This window comes from Stigmatopora argus, chromosome 19, assembly GCF_051989625.1.
Source record: "Stigmatopora argus isolate UIUO_Sarg chromosome 19, RoL_Sarg_1.0, whole genome shotgun sequence".
In the NCBI taxonomy this organism is placed as follows: Eukaryota; Metazoa; Chordata; class Actinopteri; order Syngnathiformes; family Syngnathidae; genus Stigmatopora; species Stigmatopora argus.
Genome location: NC_135405.1, coordinates 10,976,390 through 10,997,883, shown reverse-complemented (window position 1 = coordinate 10,997,883; position 21,494 = coordinate 10,976,390). Strand labels below are relative to the sequence as shown.

General features: G+C 41.3%; 1 protein-coding gene across 13 annotated transcripts in view; it reads left to right on the top strand.

Moving 5' to 3' along the window:
- The window catches only part of sash1a (SAM and SH3 domain containing 1a), a 107,831-nt gene that overhangs the window by 55,465 nt on the left and 30,872 nt on the right, over nucleotides 1-21,494 (top strand). Inside the window, exon 1 of one of the 13 annotated variants that reach the window (XM_077586793.1) lies at nucleotides 18,209-18,790. The exons of 8 other annotated variants lie outside the window; for them this stretch is intronic. In XM_077586793.1, coding sequence (XP_077442919.1) covers nucleotides 18,680-18,790 — 111 coding nt within the window. In that variant the 5' untranslated portion in view covers nucleotides 18,209-18,679. Of the gene's footprint in view, nucleotides 1-18,208; nucleotides 18,791-21,494 lie in introns of those variants that run through there. 4 more of the 13 variants (XM_077586796.1, XM_077586792.1, XM_077586801.1 and 1 more) reach the window with 4 other exon arrangements.

Genomic DNA, 21,494 nt, shown 5'->3' with positions numbered 1-21,494 from the left:
ATCACAATTAATTGAATTATGGTACTTTTTTTGCTGCAAATGGGGCATACGGACGGAAGGATTAATTGATAAGATCAACATTTTTAATGAATGTTCCAATCACAGCTTTTTATTGCGAATCATTGCATTGACATTTTTAATAACGGAGGGTTCTTTAGCCTAACCGAGCGCGACGGGCTGCTCGCCTTCAAGCCTGGAGGCGTGGAGAGCTTGATCTGTCTTTCTGCTCTTTTAATTACACGTGGCCGGGCGGCCCCCCTCGCAATCCCCGGTGAGCGAGTGAGAGGGGGGGAGAAAAGCTCCCATCAGGACCAGTCGCCAATCTGGCGGCCGGCCGCTCGACGTGAGCCTACCTAAAACCCCCCCAGGGGAGTTGACTGAACGAGTGGGTGGATGACAGTAACCTCAAAAGGGGCGACAAGTGGGGGTGAATTCAGAATTCACATTTACAAGAGCCACAGGCATCTGTCACTCGTTGGTTGTTGCTCTTTCCCACAGCGAGACGTTGAATTTTTGCGTCTAGGTTTGCAGGTGTACTCGTCGCAATGTATTCCTCAACCTTTACACAAAACAGTGACAACAAGGAATTCGATCAAAGGCCTGTCAACATATACGCTTTTCCCGTATTTTTATACTTTTAAAGTTTGTATGCCGTGTAACAATGTTTTTGCAAAGTATGTTTTTTAGTAAAACCAATCTCTTTTTACCCTTTTTGGCTCTAATCTAACGTCATAGGATAGGATAGGATAACTTTATTCATCCCGTATTCAGGAAATTTTGTTGTCACAGTAGCAAGAGGGTGAGAATGCAGAAATGGGAAAGGCATTTTAGACATAAATAGATAGGTAATACGTAAGTTAATAAATAAATACATGAATGAATATATAAAGAAATAAGCGTGTTGCTGATATATATATATATATATATAGCAATCATTAATAATGATAATATATATATACATATACAAATACATATACATAATCATATACATATATACATATACTGCTAATATTATCATGCTATGCGCATTCCCCTTTCACCCATATATATATATTTATATATACATACATACATATATATATATATATATATATATATATATATATATATATATAGAGAGAGAGAGAGAGAGAGAGAGAGAGAGAGAGAGAGATAGAGATATATAGCAATCATTAATAACAATAATATATACATATATACATATACTGCTAATATTATCATGCTATGTGCATTCACCCTTTCACCCATCTGCCTTTTCACTGTATAAATATAGCGCGTCAGCAAGCAATGTACCCAGACAGTCAAACTGTCAGTGTCATACAGCGACTTATACAAAATTTTGAATATATTGGATGCAAACTGATTGGCACTAATTCCACTTTGGGGGAAATGTTAGACTTTTAAGTGTTTTTAATGTGAGTAAATATATGCCGCGTTGCATTTGTACAATTTATTATCGCTTAAGGGGAATTGCAATCAGTAATAAGGGGAGCAATTGGCCGAGGTTGACAGGTATGTGATGAATCCCTATTTATTTCAATCTTTAAATTCCGATTTGCCTTTAACAGGAAAAAATATATATTTACCTGACAGGGGGAATCTGTTTTGTAGACCAAACAATGAAACCTGTGCACAAATACCAACACCTTGCTCAGTTGTACCCTGAAGGGAATAGGCTTCCTCACTCCTTTTTTTCCCCCAGAACCGCTCTAACACCCCCCCGAGCCCTTTAATTCGCACGCCACGAGAGCTGTACTTCACTCTGAAAATGAATGGCGTCACCTCCAGGGTATGTCAAGGTGGAGGGGGAGTAGGACATGTCTACACCCCCATCACTGGAGATTTTTTTCATTCTGGCTCTGGTTAATGCCGTAGCGCAGAGAGCTGTTACTTCAGGCGGGCCCGGCCAGATGAGACCAGAGGAGACGGTCGGCGGGGGGCATCCGAGAGGATGCGGGCTGTAATCACGGGCAATCATCAGCCTTTAGTGGATTTCTGGCCTGACCTGGCTGCCCCGCGAGCTATCATTTGAGCCCTGAGCTCCAGACAGAAAGAGAGAGAGAGACAAAGGGACCACGGCAGTGATTATTTATAACGAGAACAAAGCTAACAGCAGCACAGTGTCCTCACAGCAGAACGCCGAGCTTTTACGACTCCGCCTGGACCAATTGGAAAATTATTGCTATCGCTTGGGATGGCGGAGCTCGTCTGCTGACTACTGGACACGGACTCGGTTTTAAAAATAACCTGCAATTGCGCTGTGTGCGACTGGTCTTAACCTGAAATCAGTTCTTCTGAATTGACGCATTAGTCACGTGACAGTTCTGGATCAAACTCTAAGGTCAAATGCGATCCATTTAAGAATGCTTACTGGCTTACAATGGGTATTGATTGTTTTTGTTTTTTCCTGTTGACCTGAAGTTCTTGGACTTGAGATTCTTGTTTTAGCTTTGATTCGGTCTTTGCTCTCATAAATTTTGACGATAATCTGGTCCGGCCCACGTGAGATCTTGTTTGGATTAATGTGGCCTGCTAGCCGAACTGAGTTTCTTGCCACTGTTCTACAACATTGTGGTTGTATAGTGAGATTTGTTAGGTCTGCTCATCTGCTCCCAAATGGGCCAAATGTGTGTGATGGAGAAGAGTAGGTCAGGGTAGACCAGCTATCTCCTGCCATCTAGTGGAAGGGGAGGACGTCAAGTCTTTAAAAAACAGCATGTTATCAGGACTTAATATGTCTTGATTTTATGGAGTTGTTGGGTTTTGTACAGACTGAACATGGAACCTCAATAACAGACATTTTGTAGCTTGGCATAGAGGGATCAGACCTTAGAAAAGCACTCTTATTCAGGGTTCATTTGTGTGCGTAGTCGCCTCAGGAGAATTGAGGCTTGACGCTGTGAGTAATTGAATCGACTTTTTAATGCTACACTAATAGATTCTGGGGCGCTTTTGTGTGATGTGCTGATTTATACGCACACGCCAAAATAAACCATTTTGAGGTTGAAAGATTGGGTGATATGTGGAATACGGGATTCCATTTATGCGGCTATTTCACAATTAAACATCTGGAGTGATGACTGTCAATTGGAGTTTAGAATGATTGGTCTTTAATTGCATTTAGTATGTGGTTCTGGGTAATAATTTTTGTAGTGGTAGTACAACTATACTAATCTAAGACTACTACTAACTCACTGTTGTGAACTGAAGCTCTTGAATTTGGTCCAAGTGGCCGAAAAGTTCTAAACTTCAGCCTTTTTTTAACCATCTGAACTCCTTTAGAAAAGCACAGATGGCTGCAATAAACATTTAACGTCTTCTGCTGCACTCACGTCCACTTTTAGTTTGAATTCACCCCTCTGGTGGCGAACCAGCACTGTGATCTTCCCAAAAAAGTGACCCAATACTTGAGGCGAAAGTCTTCTTCCTTCAAACAGGATGTCGCGTTGCCCAAACACTCGACCAAAGAATGCCGACCTCTTTTTCACGGTGCATCTGTTTGCGAGTGTGTGTGTGTGTGTATGATTTGTCTTAGACGGAATTTAGCTCGGTCTCCATGTTGTTGCGGAAAATTTAAACAGGATGCAGGATGCTGTGGTCTTAGTTTATATGATATTCACATATGAAGGTCAGTGTCTTCTGCCTTTTTTGCTTGTTTAAACGTGAGAGCGTGATCACACTTTGGACAAAATTACAGCATATACTGACTTGAACTTAAATTAGCAAGTGCCCTCCTAAAGTAGTTTTTGGCAGGGAACAAAAAAGTGTTTTATTTCGGTACTGTAAATGTTTTCTAGGCATTTGTGCATAGCGAGATGATGCTTACTTCTGTTATTGGTCTTCATTTAGGTTTTCAGTCAATGGGATCATTTAAGCGCCCGGATTGTGAAAATCCACGAAGTTGGACTAACCAAGGGGTGTCAGACTTGGGTTCGTTCGCGGGCCGCTTTAACGTCAACTTGATTTCACATGGGCCGGACCATTTTAGATATAATATTTAGATTTTTTTAAATAAATGGATTAAAAGAACTGGATTAAAATCCCTACATATTCAGTTTTTTTAAAGATCTAAAACAATGTTTATTTTAGCTTTTTAAATATATTTTTAGATTTTACAAAATGATTTTTGAACTAAAAACACAGAAAAAATTGGTTAAAAATGACAATTATTGATTTAAAAGGGGGAAAATCTGGAAATTTAATATACATCTATACTCTTCATTTTAATTTCATCCTAAAACAGAAAGTCGGCACTCATGATTTACTTTCCCGGGCCACACAAAATAATGCGGCGGGCCAGATTTGGCCCCCGGGCCGCCACTTTGACACACATGGACTAACCTGTGAGCTCATTGTTCCTTGAGTTGGAGTATGATTTTGGTCATCAGACAGTTAAGAGCGTGGAGGCTCTTAAACAATTGTGAATGTATGGAAATCAGCCCGTGATGCCTTTTGTTCTTTTTCGATTGTGAGCGGGTTTCTGAATCGGGGCTTTGTAGAGTGGCGCAATGACCCACATTATGAGCTGTGAGAGTTTCTTCATATTCGTGACGGACTTTTTGCTTTCATGTCGGTTTCTGTTCATCCTCACAGTTGGAATCAATGAGCCGGTTGACGCTTGCAGGACAAGGAGAATGACTTCCTCTGGGTCGCATCCAAGCCACCAAAAACAACCCCCCTAAGGCCCCTTGTTTTAATGTCTGGTGTTGTTCCATTTCTCATTCCCCTTCTCCCATGACCTCAGGGATTCCTCTGGGCAGGGAAAGTTCCAGAATACCACCGTTCCCCGTCCCCCTCGGTCTCTCCGAAACGGAGACCAAACCCAAAACCTCACTGACGAGTGAGTCATATAGATAATTGTTACTTTGAGAAGGACGTATCCGGTTTCTCCCTCTTTTTGCTGCCATCATTTTTGCCTCGTACAGTTCGGCGTCTGGGAAATGTTAGTATTTTTGGGGCGAAATGCTGATCTGTAAAATAAAAAGGGAATTTCAAACAGATCAGATTCCCGGTCGTCCCATTTGTCAGTTAACGGCGTTGCACTGACAATGATTTTTAACCCAGTCCTCGACGACCACTGCATTGTCGTCAATGGCGGCCAATGTGGAAGACGTTTATTGGTTGTTCCTATAAATATCAGACAACAAATGTAAGACATTTTTAGGCAAGGAAGGAATTGAGAAGAATCCCTCCCACTTCCAAATGCATCCACAATACTGCGTTCCCCCTCCCATGTGAGCGTCAGCCCGATAATGACTGGCCCCGTCTGTCCCCGCTCTGCTGACGCGTTACTGCGCTGGGGCTGGCGGGCTTTGTTGTCCGCGCTACTTGTTGCTCCCAAACCGTCGGTCGCCACTCCACTCCGACTCGGGACGTCCGGCCGGTAAAAGGGCGGCGGATAGGGTCGCGTTGCGGTAAGTGATCCTTGCTGAAAAGTTGTTTGTATTGCTCGTGGAAGTGAGAGAATGTGGTTTTGTTGCTGACTCACCTTTTCTACGGCGTGTAAACTTTTGGCCTCATGCCTGAGATTATATCAAACTGTAAGTTTTTGTTGTTGTTTTTTAAAAAGTTTTTCTTTAGACTCATCATAGAATAGTGTTGCTTTGACATATGAGTAACCGGAGCTTCCAGATAGTTTCTTTTTTATGTATAATAGCAGTGAAGACAACTTTTAAACATAAACATTGCATCAACACATGTTGACAGCCAATCAAACAATACTAACTAGCATATATTCTTTATCCTCTGCAAAAAATGACGACTGACGACGATTATGAAATTCTTCCTATAAACTGTCACTGATCATCATGAACATTTTTCTTGACATTTTTATTATTATTACTGTTTTACGAAGTCTAGTATTCGAGTCATCTTTTCTTTGTTCTTTTGCATGACAATGAATTCAAGTATTTTGATTATACAGAGCCAGGCTAAATTTATTTGGAGAATTGGAGCTCTTTCTTGCCGTGTTCAAAAGTACTGTATGGGAATTTAGACTTCCTAATTTAGGCACATGAAGGCTATCCACACACTTGTGCAACGTCCATCGTGAAGTTGCATCATCCTGCCATCTCAATGTTCTTTCAGCGTATTTCTCTTTAAAATACGACTTCAAATATTGAATGTCCAGATGAAAGAGAATGCCTTGCACTCTTTGGCTGCCATCGCTAGTTCAAGTGTAGTATCAAGTGTAGTATTGAAGCGACTGGGAGATGTTCATTGATTTTCCTTATCGCCACACACACGCACACAAACACTTGCGCTTTGTCATCCAGGGGGAGTGCATTGTTTGCTTCACATCATTGTCCTCCGTCACCCCCGTCCTCCAATCCCCAATCCCAGCACATCTGGATTGGCCCACCAGCTGACTGGGAACAAGGGACGGATGGGATAGAGAGAGAGCGCAAGAGTGCATACAAATGTTGGGGAAGGGGGCCACTGTTCCCCTCGGTAGACTTTTTGTGCGAGAACAATGTCTTTGTGAAAGCATAGTGTGAGAGAGGAAACACACACAAGGTGTTTTCACACCTGCCTTATTCAGCTTGGCTAAGCATTGTTTGCCCCCCGTAGGCAGCGTTTGTTTAGAGTTCCACTACAATGCCTGTCGTTTATTTGACCTTCTCCAGTGGCCCAAAATTGGGGTACTCATAAAAGTAGTGGAATGACGCAGGAGATTCCCAAGTCGAGAATCCGTTGAACTCGTTGGCTGCCATTGACCGCGCTAGACATCCAAGCCATTTTGAGTGGAACGGTCGGCAGCCGAGCGATGCCAAGTCGACCAATCAAAAAGGATTGGACGTCTAGCGCTGATAGATGAGAATTCTCAATCAATCCTCCCACTTTGAATGAATTAGACATGTTTTGTTGTCAATGACAGGCAATGAGTTAAATGTTATGTTGTTCATGTATTGGTTTTATTAACATATACTTTTCCTATATATAAATTATATATAGGAAAAGTACATGTTAATAAAAACATATAGCCATATTTTACTCACCAAAAATCTTTTTTAACTGTACACAATATCCATCCTCCTTTCTTTCTTCCTTCTTTTCTATCGCCATCGAAGCTAATGCTGAAAGTCTTGTCGTATTTCCGGCATAGTCCGTCTTGAAAATGGCTTTAAATCAACACAACAATATATTTGCTTGTGCAGCTAGCTCCAGATACAGTTTGGATGCTAATCATAGTTGGTGAAAGCGATGACGTATCCCTACGCCTGCGACAATACATTGTGGTGTTGCCAACTCGAAATCTGATTGGTTAAAGCAACAGTCTTATCGACGCTTGTTTAATGCAGCAGAGCCCGCAGAACTGATTGTGAAGGCTTTGAGGCAGATTTCTGACCCTGGCAACAAATAATGGCTGAAATGTGATTGGTTAAATGCTTCAATATGAAACCACACATCTGGAAGCAGTGCAACCAGGGGGAAAAGCAATGAAATGAAGCTAACAGACCATTTGGAATTATTTAATAAGTATTGATGGACAAAATATAATATATGATTCAGATATTTCTTAGGCCAGCAGAGAAGGCCTTGGAGGTCCTGACGGGCTGCCACTGTATATAATAGATCTAAAAAAAAATGGAAATCACCAAAATGAAATGAATAAGTCGAATCATATCAGCACTACTTTCTCATTGCAACTTCTTGGTGTACTTCACAGTTTTAGCAAAGCAAAAAATACAGTAGATTCTACAACTTATAGTTCTGAGTTTGTCCACAAACCCGTAGCTCAGACTGCAAATTGTCCTAACTTTACCGTAGTTACGATTCTCTCCCCGTAGCTCAATAACGATAAACCAACCCCGAAACATCTTTCCCAATGTTTGCAACATCTGCATTACCCCGCCCAAATCAATGCGAAAGGTCCATGTTCTGCAACAGCACGGGGAAGGAAACATCTCGTCCCACGAGGAACGATTTTGGCGCTGCAGCGGCGCCATATGTGCGAGCGTAATTCAGCCCTCTCCTGCTGTCAGCGCAGCTGCTCGCATCTCATCCGACTCCTGACCGTAACAAGCAAGCGTCACTTTGATTTAGAGTCGGGCGCTACGATGGCATTCCATCGTGCGTGGCTTGAACCATCATGGCGAGCGAGAAACATAGGAATAATGATATAAAATCCTAAACGAATGTGATGCTCATGTGGCGAAAGTCGCAAAAAGTCTGCACGTTTATTGAGGTTAGCCTCCGTAAAACACGTGTCTGCATGTAGCATTTTTCACACCGTTAGTCTTTCCTGTCTGCCCGCTGCGCTAGCCAATGGCTGCTATCCGGGGAAGCAGCAGAGCCAGCAGTAATCACAAGTGTGTTTTGTATCCGCACAAAGAGCCAGCTTGCCTCCCCCTCCAACCGATAATAGCCGTAATCCAGTCCTTTCAAAAAGATCCATAACACGGGGAGACCAAAACGAGACTGCAGCATTTTGACAGTTTTTTGGGACTCGGCACATTTGCATACGTGATTGTTATTTATGAAGAAACACTAAACATTTATTTGTACGACTCCAGTTTGATGTGACAAATGCGACAATTGTATTGGCTAAATAAACGTGGGCGAAAGAGAAAAATAGATTTGTCGTGGTTCTTAAAACACAATTGGCCAAGGAATCGACTGTTTTTTGCATTTTGGCTGCAGAATTGAAATGTCAAAATTTGCAGCTACAATGGAGTCAGCTTTAGAATGGTTTAAATGTTTACATCAACTCATTAGCATATCTACTCAACCCGTTTTCTTGTCCCTCAAGAGTAATTGACAAACATTTATAAATTCCCCTAAGCTCAACATGGAGCACAATGCTTAACATTGATTTCCACGCAGGCATGACAGGCTGGCACGTTGTTTGGCCGAGACATTGCCGACGTCATCTGGGTCGTATTCCGTCTTTGTCGATCTTCATCGTAGACGAGTGTCTTTGTTACTCTTGAGACTTAAACAAGTGTGATGTTTGTTTCAAACACTGTTTTATCATCCCTTCTTCTATCATTTGTTAAACAATGCTGACTGTGTCATTGCGTCAACTACGACTACCTCATTGGCCAGTGGTCAGTCGTCCCATTGCGTTACTGGCCTTTAAAAATTAATAGCTCCTTGTACACAAGGCATTTAAGGCTTTTTTTAATGGCTCATAAGTTCATGTTCACTTGTTCTTTCTGGGAATGAAATAGCAGTCCTTTAGTATCAAATTCCGATAGTTTTTGTTTATTTGTTCATATAACCAAGTCATTGAATGAACAGTGGGTTGATCTGACTGAGTCGCAGATACATTCCAAAGGTCCAAGACTAAAGAATTTAAACCTCTTAGACCAAAAGCCTCAATCAGGAACAAGAATCTTCTCCTGTAAATTGACAACTACAATTGTTGGTGAAGTTCTAGGTCTGTTTCCAAGTTAAATCCAATGCTAGTGTTAGGTCCAAGACCACAACGCAGACCAGACTAAGACTTGCCCCAGACTAGAAAACACAAAGATCAAGTTAAGACAGACTTTTAGGAGTCACAGCCAAGACCGAGACTAAGACTAGTCTTCCGGGAGGGAGCCAGTTGCCGGACCAAGACGAGACCATTAAAATGCGTCTTGAGCCAAGACTGGTTTTGAGGACTTCTCAAAAACTAATCAGTGGGAACAGAAAACAAGCTCCATCCACCAGCAACCAGATAAACATCTGTAAACATAGAAGTCGGATCTGGAAGGACAGATTTCTTTTTTTTACGCCGTGTTTTTGTTGTCAGTCTTGGCGATAGAGTGGATTCACACTCTAGTGGTTTCCTCAATCCAAGCCAATTAGTACCACAGATGGTCTCACAGCTGGAAGACTCCTGCTTCTAACACCAATATTTGAAGAAACATGTGAAGTAGCACCTCGCAACACTTGAAATGTGCAACCAGGGGAGAAAAATTCAAGAATGGTCCACCAACCCCATGCTTTTGTTGCCATAAGAATACATTTCAGAAGACCAGCCTTTGAATTTTTCTGTAAATTCCACCAGAAGACAAAATCTGGGTAGCAATTCAGCCATTTGTGATAGAACCCCTTCGTATCCTAACGCCACCTCTTAACGACGGTGGGATTAATCCGAGCCACTGAACACCATCTCATCCTTGTCCCTCATTCGAGCACCCGTTGATCCATAAATAACGAGTCGATGCATTTCAGGACAGCTGCACTGCCAGCCACGGATGAATAAGATAAAGCACGTCCGTTCCGTGAACACACCACTGAAATGCGGGCGTGGGCGCCAACACTCGCCGACCCACGCGCACACTCGTAGCCACGAACCTGTTCATGTGTCGGAGTAAGTTATGGACTCTGGTGAGGTGTTAAAAGATGGAGAGCCTGCCAGCGTGGACTGAATCATAGTTGCTTGAATTATATATATTTTTTCGTCCCTGCCTCGGTCCGACATTAACATCTCACTCCGAGGTGGGTGTTTAATAGCTGCTGTAAAAGTAAAGGCTGGTAAACACATAAAAGTGCCAAAGTGAGAGCCGAGACTGTGTAGGGGGGAACAAATAATTGCAGTCTGTTTACACCAGATTGAATTCTTTAGCGTTCTTACGGTGTTTCCGTAAAAGTTGGTCAACTTTACCCCAAACGCTTGCCAGTCCGTGAGGGGGTTGAAGGCCAAATGGAGTGTTTTTTCAGCTTTGCCCCAGAGGGAGCTGTAGCTCCAGCTGTGGACTATAAAATGCATTCACCCCTACACCAGACCGTGCCCCCCTTGCCCCCTCATCCCATCTACCGGTCCTACCCTGAGGACCACCCCGACCATCCATCACTGTGATCTTGCGTTTAGTCTTTAAGTCTCACGGTTGGACTGACGGCTTCTGTTTTGCCGTCACGTTAACGCCGTGAGTTATAAACCTGTTCGCCTCTTTTCCCAAGGTTAATTGGAAAGCCTACCAAATGGGAGTCTGGGTGAAGTTTTGACGGAGCTCTGGTTCTGGAACTAAACTTAGGACTTGTTGACCCGTCATGTGGAGTGACTAATGCTATTGTGCTTTTGATAGAAATGAGATTTGTTTTGGAAATGAATAGAAAAGGATGCGGTGTACATCCCCAGCGCATATTGGAACGCTAATGGGAGATCACCAGAAAGAAATGCAAAACCTGGAACTCTTAGACATTCCTTTCAATGTTGCTGATATGATTGACGATGCCTTTTTTAGTTGTCCGATCATCTTGAGCAAATATGGTTCATTCAAGTAGTGTCCAAAAATATTTTTTAGAGTACATAGGAGCCTTCAAAGTGGAGCTCCAGCCACTTGTTGGTTGACTTCCAAGTTCTCACAAGAAATCATTCCAGTTTCAGGTTTGGAATGTTGTCAGGCTGCTTTTCATTTAACATGAATTATCTATCCTCTTGGACCCACTTTCATCACGATAAATCCTTGAAATCACAACATAAAAGAAGAGGATGTGGACTGAGTTTTTTTCTGTCGTTGAAAGTGTTAAATAAATGAACTCCAATTGAGTTATTTGACTAGCATAATGTTGTACAGATTTTCCAGCTCTTTATTGAATGCCGTTAGAACATTACAAGACATCCGGTCCAGTCCATGTGTTCCAACACACGCAATATTCGGGCACAAAGCCCTCTGTATTCTAAAGTCAACCTGCATTTAATAGCTAGCACTCGGACCTATTAGTTTTTATACCACTGCTGGTCCTGCTGAGTCTTCTTGGCTGCAGACGAGCGTTAGTCTTCCAACAAGATGATGGGGGGGCGGATGGCCGGGTGCGGTGGACATGGCTCATTTATTTGGTGCATTGGCTTGCTCTCGCAACCAAACGGGATGCACAATAATTAGACGCAGAGCCCTAATGACCACCGATGGCTCCATGTGTCATGCTCGTTTCAGAGAGTTGTTTGTGGACGAAAAAAGGAACAGAATCAGGAAGGTGTGGTATGTTAATAGGTTCTATATGTTAAAGATAAGTACTAATTTCATTTTGGGGGATGGGTCAATCACTCAAAAATAGATGCTGGCCTCGTAAGTGTCAATTTTGATTTGATTTTGTGAAGGAATTCATTTAGAAAACCAGTTTAGTGGAAGCTCACATTTGGCTCACATTCATCTGGTTTCAGCACTAAAAGGTATGAAGATATGTAAAATTAATGATTTCGATACGTGGGAAATTTAGTGGTTCTCTGGAGAAGTAATTTTAGTCAAAAGTAGTCAGTAATTTTCTTAAATGTTGAGATTTTACTGTGTTTTGAGCGGAATACTGCTGGGCTTTGGTTTTGTTGGAAAGAATTAGATTTTTTTTTTAAACTTTTCAAATGCGTAGTGTTTTTGTTTTTAGAGAATGGTTCAATAAGTAAGGTCATGTTCAATGTTTTATAATAATAAATTGGAATGATGGGGGGGGGATCTGGATTGGCAGGTGAGGGTTTTCTAAAATTGGTGATGAGCCCGAAAATAGTAGTCCGTGCACCCCTAATGTTATATCTTTAAAATGTATTTTCAGACTGCAAATTGAGACCAATATTTGAGGAAAATGCCAGTCTTCTTCAGACAATTATACGTTACCAAGGGAACTCGTACACACAATTAGGAAAATTGTACAACATTTGTTTGGTTTAGTGTTTCCTTGCGGTCTCGGGCCGTGCCACCGGGCTCATATTTTGTCGGTGTAAGCACGGACGGTCTGGCCTGGAACTGGAGCGCGCGCGGGGGTGTACATTCCAGTCAAAGCCAAATTGGGCTGAGCTTGCAACTTTGTTTGTGTTGTGTGTGCTTGACGCTCATGTAACGTGACAGACACACTGATCAATGGGCTTTTCGCCTATTCGTTTTTGTCGTCTATCGCCGTTTATTCATTCGCTTGACGTGTTAGGGATGTAAAAGTTGGAAACCGCTGCTTATATCTGACAATCTCATTAATGATGATAAAATTCTACTTGGATTTATGGAAGCTGGGTTCACTTTCAGGACTGTACGGGTTTTTTTCCGGGGAGTTTATGAAGCCTCTTTTGAGGGTATTTGTCGATTGCAGCGTGCGGATGTGACCTAGCACGTGTGTGTCGCCGCTAATTAGGGAGGGCCACGCCACAGAGCGGACAGCGGCGGCTTTCGGGTTTGCAGAAAGTTTCATTTATAACCCAACGTCCCCCGTGTTTATGCGCATTTGCCCCTTAGCCAAGACTGAGTGAAGACATGTGCTCCACCAAAGTAGTTATCAGTGGAGGTTAACGGTATTTATAGATGGGAGTTAGCAGTTGTTAAAAAAATTAAACGGGTGAGTGCTGTGCAAGGTGAAAATGCCAAATGTTTTAGGGTATTGAATCTTTCGGTGCCAGACTATCCCTCCCAATCAAAATGGATTGGACGTCTATCACCATCAATGGCTGCTAATCAGGTTTTAGTATTTTTGCAGCATTATAAATAGGAATCCTCTTGGTTTTTATTTATTGCGGCTTGAGGTTTGAAGATATTTTTAGATATAATTTATCGTCTGCATGAAAAGAGCGAGCGAGGGCTCTTCCTGTCTATGTACAGGATATAGGACATGCGGCAGGCACCAGTTGGACGCCTGACAATAGGCAATCTGGTTCACAGAAGACCGAGTCAAATCTAAATGGTTTTTTTTCCTTTATTACAGTTATCTTGCAGTTTAGGCAGTTATCTTGCAGTTTAGGACTCATAACATGTGAAGCTGCTCATAATGTAATATAAATGTAATTGTTGGGGGACACTAAAGGGTGGGATTATGCAGTTCACAGCAGGAATCGGCGTTAATAAAAGTGGGTTTCAGTCTCTCTATCTTGCTTTTTAATTTAATTTGTAGTTTTTTCACTCTGTGCTCTTTGGCCTGCAAATGTGCGTGTCACCAGCAGAGGATGCCACTGGTTGGAGTTTTCATGTACAGTACAAGGGAAAACTACTCAAGATATTCTCCTTTAATGCACATTCATTGGATTTACTACTTTAAAATAACTAACTTCAATGCTATAAAAAAAATGAAAGTATAGAGAGGACTATACATTAACCACTAGATGTCCAATCACTTTTGATCTTGAGAGGAAGGCAGTACATTTAATTCTTCATAACTTTTCTTCAGGGTTTAAATGATTTGGAGGTCTTTCATTTAAGTTATTTGTAAATGTTCTCTTATTGTTAAACTTCAAAAAGCGTCTTTTTTACATTTAACTCAAAAAACTAAAGGAAAATGTTTGTCTTGAAATAATAGCATGGTAAAATAATAACAAATAATTATTTTCCAAGATTTATTCAATTCAAAATAAAAGGGGATTTTAAAAAATATTTGTTAATGCTATTTTATATCTTAACCAACTTTAGAGTGTTATTGTGGGGCATAATTAGTGTGAATCTATTTTAATTCATTTTGTTTTTTATTGCAATTCAATAATATATGATTTATATACTTGTATATAATTCGCATTAATGCGCTATTGCCAGCTCCTTTTTAAATGACAAAAATATAGTTCATAAAAAAGTGAATGCCATTTAAGAACAAACCATGAATCAATAATCAGAATGCAACATGCCTAAAAAAAATGTCTGTACAGGTAATTTGTTTGTGATGGGAACGGCTTATTTCTCTTTCCAGTCTTTCATATGGTTCATCTTTCCAAGCACTTCCAAGACAAGAATTCTGTCCCTCATACCTCAGCGATCTTACTTTACACCCAAAACAACATCTGTCCCCTTAGTCGTCAGTGACGGAAGCGTTCTGGTATCTGGGCTCCGTCCGTCCATCACGTGGCCGCGCTGGCGCGTGTGCGTCGTTTGGGGAATGTTACAATGCAACGTTGGGCTTAGCAGAAGCTTTGCTTTGTTGTGCAGCGTGGGATGCACAAAAGGACGGCTTCTCAAGCTATTATTCTCTAAAACAGGGGTGTCAAACGTGCGGCCCGTGGGACAGAAGTGGCCCACGAGGGGGTCCTATTCAGTTCTGTCTGACGAGCAATCTGCGCCACAATAATGTCCAATTCACTTAAACTGGCTTTGGATGCTTATTTTTCAGTGCCATTGATGTCATCAATGACACTATCAATGGCGTCATCAATGACGATATCAATGGCGTCATCAATGGCGGCAAGTTAGTTAACTTTTTGGACCAAAAATAAATTGGTCTGACCCACGTAAGATGGATTTGGCATAAATGAAGCTCCCAAACCAAACAGACTTTGACACCCCTTACTCTAAAGCACATGTGTCAAAGTGGCGGCCTGGGGGCCAAATCTGGCCCGCCGCATCATTTTGTGTGGCCCGGGAAAGTAAGTCATGAGTGCCGACTTTCTGTTTTAGGATCAAATTAAAATGAAGAGTATAGATGTATATTACATTTCCTGATTTTTCCCCCTTTTAAATCAACAATTGTAATTCTTTAATCATTTTTTTCTGTTTTTAGTTCAAAAATCATTTTGTAAAATCTAAAAATGTATTTAAAAAAAGCTAAAATAAACAATGTTTTAGATCTTTAAAAAAACTGAATATTCAGGGCTTTTAATCCAGTTCTTTTAATCCATTTATAAAAAATATATCTAAATATTATATCTAAAATGGTCCGGCCCACGTGAAATCAAGTTGACGTTAAAGCGGCCCGCGAAGCAACCCGAGTATGACACCATATCCAGAACATTTGATGCAGAAAGAACATATTAGTCATTTTTGCTAGTGATTATTTACTGGGACTCCAAACCAGAGAGAGACTAAGCTATTTGCCCTTTCACCTTCAAAAGAAAGCTCTGCTGGATCCGATAAGTATATAAAAGCAACATGAGTTGAAAATAAGCAGAGCGACACATCGGCCCCCTTAAAAGCGCTTGATTTACGATGCTGCTTCCGAGGAAAAACGACAAGGGGTTGTCATGCTAATTTAGCTGGCCTCAACGGCGTGGGAAGCTCGGTCACACCCGCGGGTCTGTGCCTATCGGGGTCGATCCAGGGTAAATCGCCTCGGGACCGACAAGGTTTTTGACCTGTCGGCAGACTCCAATTAATGATCTAAAAATGCTTCTATCCCAATTAGAAACCACGGCGATAAGGACGCAACTACTGTGTCATATTTATATTTCCTATTTTTAAAAATAACAAGGCTCTTTCGTCAATAGAGGGTCATAATAAACCATCAAATGTGTAGATTCTTTAACAGCTCCATACATGTGTGAACGCAGACCGTCCCTTAGGAGTAGTTTTACAGCGGTGCGCTCCGACATGTTAATCACCCTTGTCGGCATGCCTCGTGACCACCCCCGCAAATCTCCCGCGGGGGCTATTTTTAATGCCTTTGGGTCACTGACCTCTCCAACGAGGGTCACTACCACAATCAGGGGTAGCCCGGGTACAGTCTTAGAGGGCATATGTTCCGGATTCATCCACAGCAGGCCAGAAAATATCACGAAAGGGCCCTTAACGGTCACGTGACCGCCGTTTTGTTGCGTCTACAAGCTCCACATGGCTTGGAGTCTTTCCATGACATCATTATAGATGACTATATACATCAGTCTCAGTCTGTAGAAGGTCCCCACCTTGTGGAATTCCTGTGTTTGGCTCTAGTTGTTTTACCTAGGTCTACAATGTCTTCTGTGTCTGTGCTTGCTACTGCAACCAAGAAATTTCCCAAATCCGGGATGAAATAAAGTCCAAATCTAAGCCAGCAACTTGTTCGAGAAGGTCCATAGGCTACACATAGTGACCCCCGAATATAAAGACAGGGTTAGGAGTTGAGGTAACCCCCATGGGTCCTACAAGACAGTGTCACCCCACCTGCAGAGTGCTAAACCGAGAGGTCAGACTGGTATTGAGGAGGGGAGCAGGCATGTTGACTCTACAAACACTACTCGGTGTGTGTGTTCTTTTGAGGTGTCGCGTTGTCAGACGAGAGGAAATTAAATGGCCTTTACAGCTTTTCAACTGTATGCTAATTTAATATTGTTATAAGATAGCCACGGAAGAATCCGACAATAAAAAATAGGGGTGAATAGTGCTAAAAATTAAAGATAAATGTAATTTAAGAGTTTTATAATTGATTTTCATGCACAAATTGGGACATGGCAGCGATCAATGGTAGTAAATGTGGTGATAAAACAAGAATGCTGAATGTAGGCCAAATGTTTTTTTATATGATAGTATTGCAAAAACCCATATTGATAATGAGATAGCATCGGCAAACTTGTTTGTGCATGAATAAAAATGTTAAGGTTTGACCTCCTTAGCAGAAATGATAAAAACAGAGAGTGTGTTTGTCACTGAGTTTTATACCACAGGATTTGATGATTTTTGCATGGCTTCTGGAAAGAATGTGCGGGTAAATGTTTTCGTTTTTTTTTTCTTCCTGTCGCTCCTTCTGGTTTAGTACGTTTCGTAGAGCGGTCCATGGCGAAAAAGCAGGTGATGTTGAGGGACTACTGGGGTGACAAAATGGGATTGTAAATTGGGGCGAGCAGACCTGCTGGCATCTGTCACATGACGCGACAGCTGTTGTCGCTGGGTAAAATAGAGCCTTCAACAAGGCTCTGTCAGGGTTGGTTACACAAAGGTTTATGGTGGTGTTCATGGCTACAAAAGATTGGAAACAACCCTCTAATAAAACAACATATTTTTCTATGAATTGGAATTTGCTACGGTTATTTTTTTTCTTCAAACTAATTATGAATCGTCGAGCAATAAGTGCAGGTTAATAGGAAATGGATTGTAAAGCATCAATTTCATGCTGAAACGGTATTGATTCTTTTGGAATTGGCTTGAAGGAGTTCGATCATTTAAATCCATGATTCATCAGTTCCATTTTACCTAAAGCAATTTGTTCCCTAAATGTAAAACTTGAATAACAAACCATTATAAACTCATGTTACTAATCAGTTTTGCAATTTGGAGCATGCAAAAGACAATATCTCACTTTTTGGGATCATCGTGCACTTGGATCAAGTGCTGCCTTCTCTTGGCAAGCATAAATGACGACATATTAAATTATTTTATTCAAAATTATATATTTTTAATACTCATGGCTAGTTTTATTTGCAATTTCTTGTACCTTTTAATGTATCACTATTGAATAATGATTGAATGTAATGATCTAACAAGATGGATCCTCTAATGAATTGTTCCAATTTTATTTAAAATGATATGCATATACAAATTGTGCATATTTATAGGTGTACTTTGTAAACTGTCCCGGTGCAGGACTTGTTATGATGACATTATGGAGGGAGGGATGGCCAAGTGAAGGGAAAAGCGGCAGGGGGAGGCGCACTGTTTGATGGAATAGCCTGTCGCTCTCTTTCTCTCTCTTTCTTTCTTTCGTTTTTTTTCTCTCACTTTCACGCTGTGTTTTCCAAACTTTTTCCGCACGTTCCTCCACACCGACACTTTTTGACACTCTGCCTTTAAGATCCAGTCGACATCGGATGGAGATTTTTTTTTTCTCCCCATCAGGAAAAAGGGACGTTTCATCTTTGACGTCGGAACTTTGAAAGATCGCAATGAGAACATAGGAAGCAACAAGTGTGTACCTTGAGCTTTTTAACAACTTTTATCGTGGTTCTTTTTGTCGCCATGTCCTGTGGGGCGTTTACGTACCTCTTTTCGCATCGTACAATGCCACCTCGAAGGGTTGTTCCCCCAGTGTTGTTGTGAGCACGTGATTTGGACTTTCTTCCGAATTTTGCCGTTTTTCCTTAACCGATTTCGTCCCCACGAGCGCCATGGAAGGCGATCAAGAAAGCGGTCCGTCCTCGGAGCAGAAGCCCCGGGCAGACAACGCCGCTGGGTCCGATAGTTTCTCCCAACTTTGGACCGAAATGATGGGGATGCTGGTAGGTTTGAATGGGAGAAAAAGGGGTCGCTTCATACGTGTGTGTGGCTTTTAAAGTGGGTTATTTGATTATAAACGCGTGAAATACTGGTTTATCATTAATGAAAAGGGAAAGAAATCGATTTTGAGTCCGTTAAATGCTGGGATGGCGTGCTAAAATGTTTGTGCTTACGCTTGCATTGTTGCCATTCCATTGACGGATTCTTTAGTTACACGTGGACGCCTTTGACAGCAGCCAAAATAGGTCCACTTTGAAGCCCATTGTTTTATAAACAAAGTTTTCAATCGAATGCATTTATGGTCAGTATCCAAGAATCTTCTTGATTTCCAACTCATAGGCCATCTAACTAACTTCAGGACATTTCAACTATATTGGCCAAACATGTGGACTCTATCTGACTAAAAAAGGAAATCAAATAATGTAAAATAATTGTGATGGTACACTCAATTATGATGGAGATGCCCAAACAATCATCTAAATGCACCCCCAAATTATGATAAAAATTGCATGTCTTATCATTGAATTATTTTCATGCAATCAATCCACAGTCACGTTACCGTTTTGTTTTTAATTCCACTTTTGTTTGTCTTTTCTCCATCTAAATAATTTTTCCATTGCTTGTATTGGGGCTTTGATATCCATCTTTGATGCTTTATGATTGGCCCAATGTTTTTAACTCTTTGTGATTATCACAGTTTTTCCCCCTGTAGTTTTTACCACAAATTGCATCATTCAGTCCTCTTTGATAACTATTGTCCTGCTAGTAATGTGTACATCTGCATTGTAGTATGTGTGAAGTACTAGATTATAATAGGTGCTACAGTATTTTGTAATGTTAGAATGGCAATAATGGACATGGAGAGAAAGTGCAAACTATGTTATGGACAGATATAAACATGTTATCCGGGTAAGGTGGTACTGAAACAACATTTGTGTTTTCATCGGGTAAGTGTAAGGTATTTTTCTTGGTAAAATTGCTATTGTGGTGTTTGATATGCTGACCAAATGTGTTTGCAGCCACTTCCGCTCGATGTCAAGACGAGGTGTTAATTTGGTTTGGTCTGCCTCCCAACCTGGGAATGGTGTGTAAATGCAATGTTTGTGTTGGGAAGGCGGGGGTTCGGTTCGCAGGGGTTTCTGCTGTTTTGCCCTCTGACACCGACCGGGTGGGGGACCCTGGCTTAAAGCCGGACAGTTTATCCAGATTTATTGCTCCCCAGGCAGATGTCTACGAGGGACGAGCTCCTCTTTTGACGTTTTTCCTCCTCCTCCCGCTACCAGCCAGCTCGCACACACACGGAAACACAACAGAAATGTCTTTTGTGTGTTTTGTGAGGTGCTAATTGGCGTCTATTGTTGCACTCTTGATCAAAGAGGTAAACATCTTGCTTTTGGGCAAAAAAACAGAATGGCTACAAATTATGTGGAGCAGCTTGTTTTCATTTGGGAACCGGAAACATCTGAAAACCTGATGTTGTTATTGTTAAATTTAAAATATGAAAAAGCCGATTTGCATAGAAGATTGTACTTTGATACATTTCCAGGTATTTCTGCTCGTACAAAAGCCTTCGTAGGAATTGCCTTTAAAATTCTAGGTTTCACCAACATTGTTGACGTGATAAAAAATAACTTTTGAAGATGTTTGGACTGGGTGGACTGGTCTCCACATGTGAGAATTAAGCCTTCCTACTTGCTAAGGAAGATAGCCATCAATCCAGATAAACATCTTCACGCTTGTTAAACTATGCCTCATAACTATGGTTCAGTTCTAAACTCTCCCTAAGGCCTGCAGCTAATGATTAGACTTGGTATTTCTTTACATGTCATCGATGCGGAGACATTTAGGTGTGCGTGCAGTCTTGATTCCCAGACGGTTGTGGAATGTGATTACAAATGTAATGAATGCACGCCTTCTTATTTGTTGTGTAGTGGTTGATTGCAAATTGCCATTCAAAGTCAATGAGCAATACCTTTACATCTGATGCTCATCAGTAAACTCGATTGTCAACACTAAAATCATCAGATTAGCTGTCATCCAGTTATGATGTCAGAGATTCTTAAACCTAACCTTGTGAAAAACTTTGCCTGGGGAAAATACTATGGTTGAAAAGAGAGGTGTAGTATTACATATCGTGTCAGGAGTTTTTTTCTATTTAAACCCAAGAAAATAATCACACTCTTGAGACTAGAATATTGATTGTGTCTGGGATGTGCCAGACAAGGCGATCCTCATGATTTGCTCCATGTGAAATCATCAGGTAGCGTTATGTTGGATTCTTTGTAATCTGGTATTCTCACAGTGCCACATTTTACCAAGTGATTGTCGCACAAATTTGAACAGTTAACATTATCTAAATGTTATGCTCCATTCTGTGACTCTAAATTCCTTAACAGTGGGTAATCACTTTAGAATTACATAGACTGCTCCGGTCCCTAGCAATTGTTTTGGGAACATTTTTCTAGCTCATCTCAAAATCGCATACCGTTCCGAGATAAACTTACTGTACTGATTGGTAGACTCAACTATGGACCAAGGCCAGGTTGACTAACTGTGCCTCCCTTTACATGTATCATCACTCTGTTCCTGCAGGCTTCCTCTGTTGCTTGACTGTTCAAGGCACGGATATCCTCAGGAAGGCCACTCGAGGGGGCTTAGCCCGGTACCCCTTGCCTTACTCAACTCATTAAGAATTCTTGGGAATTT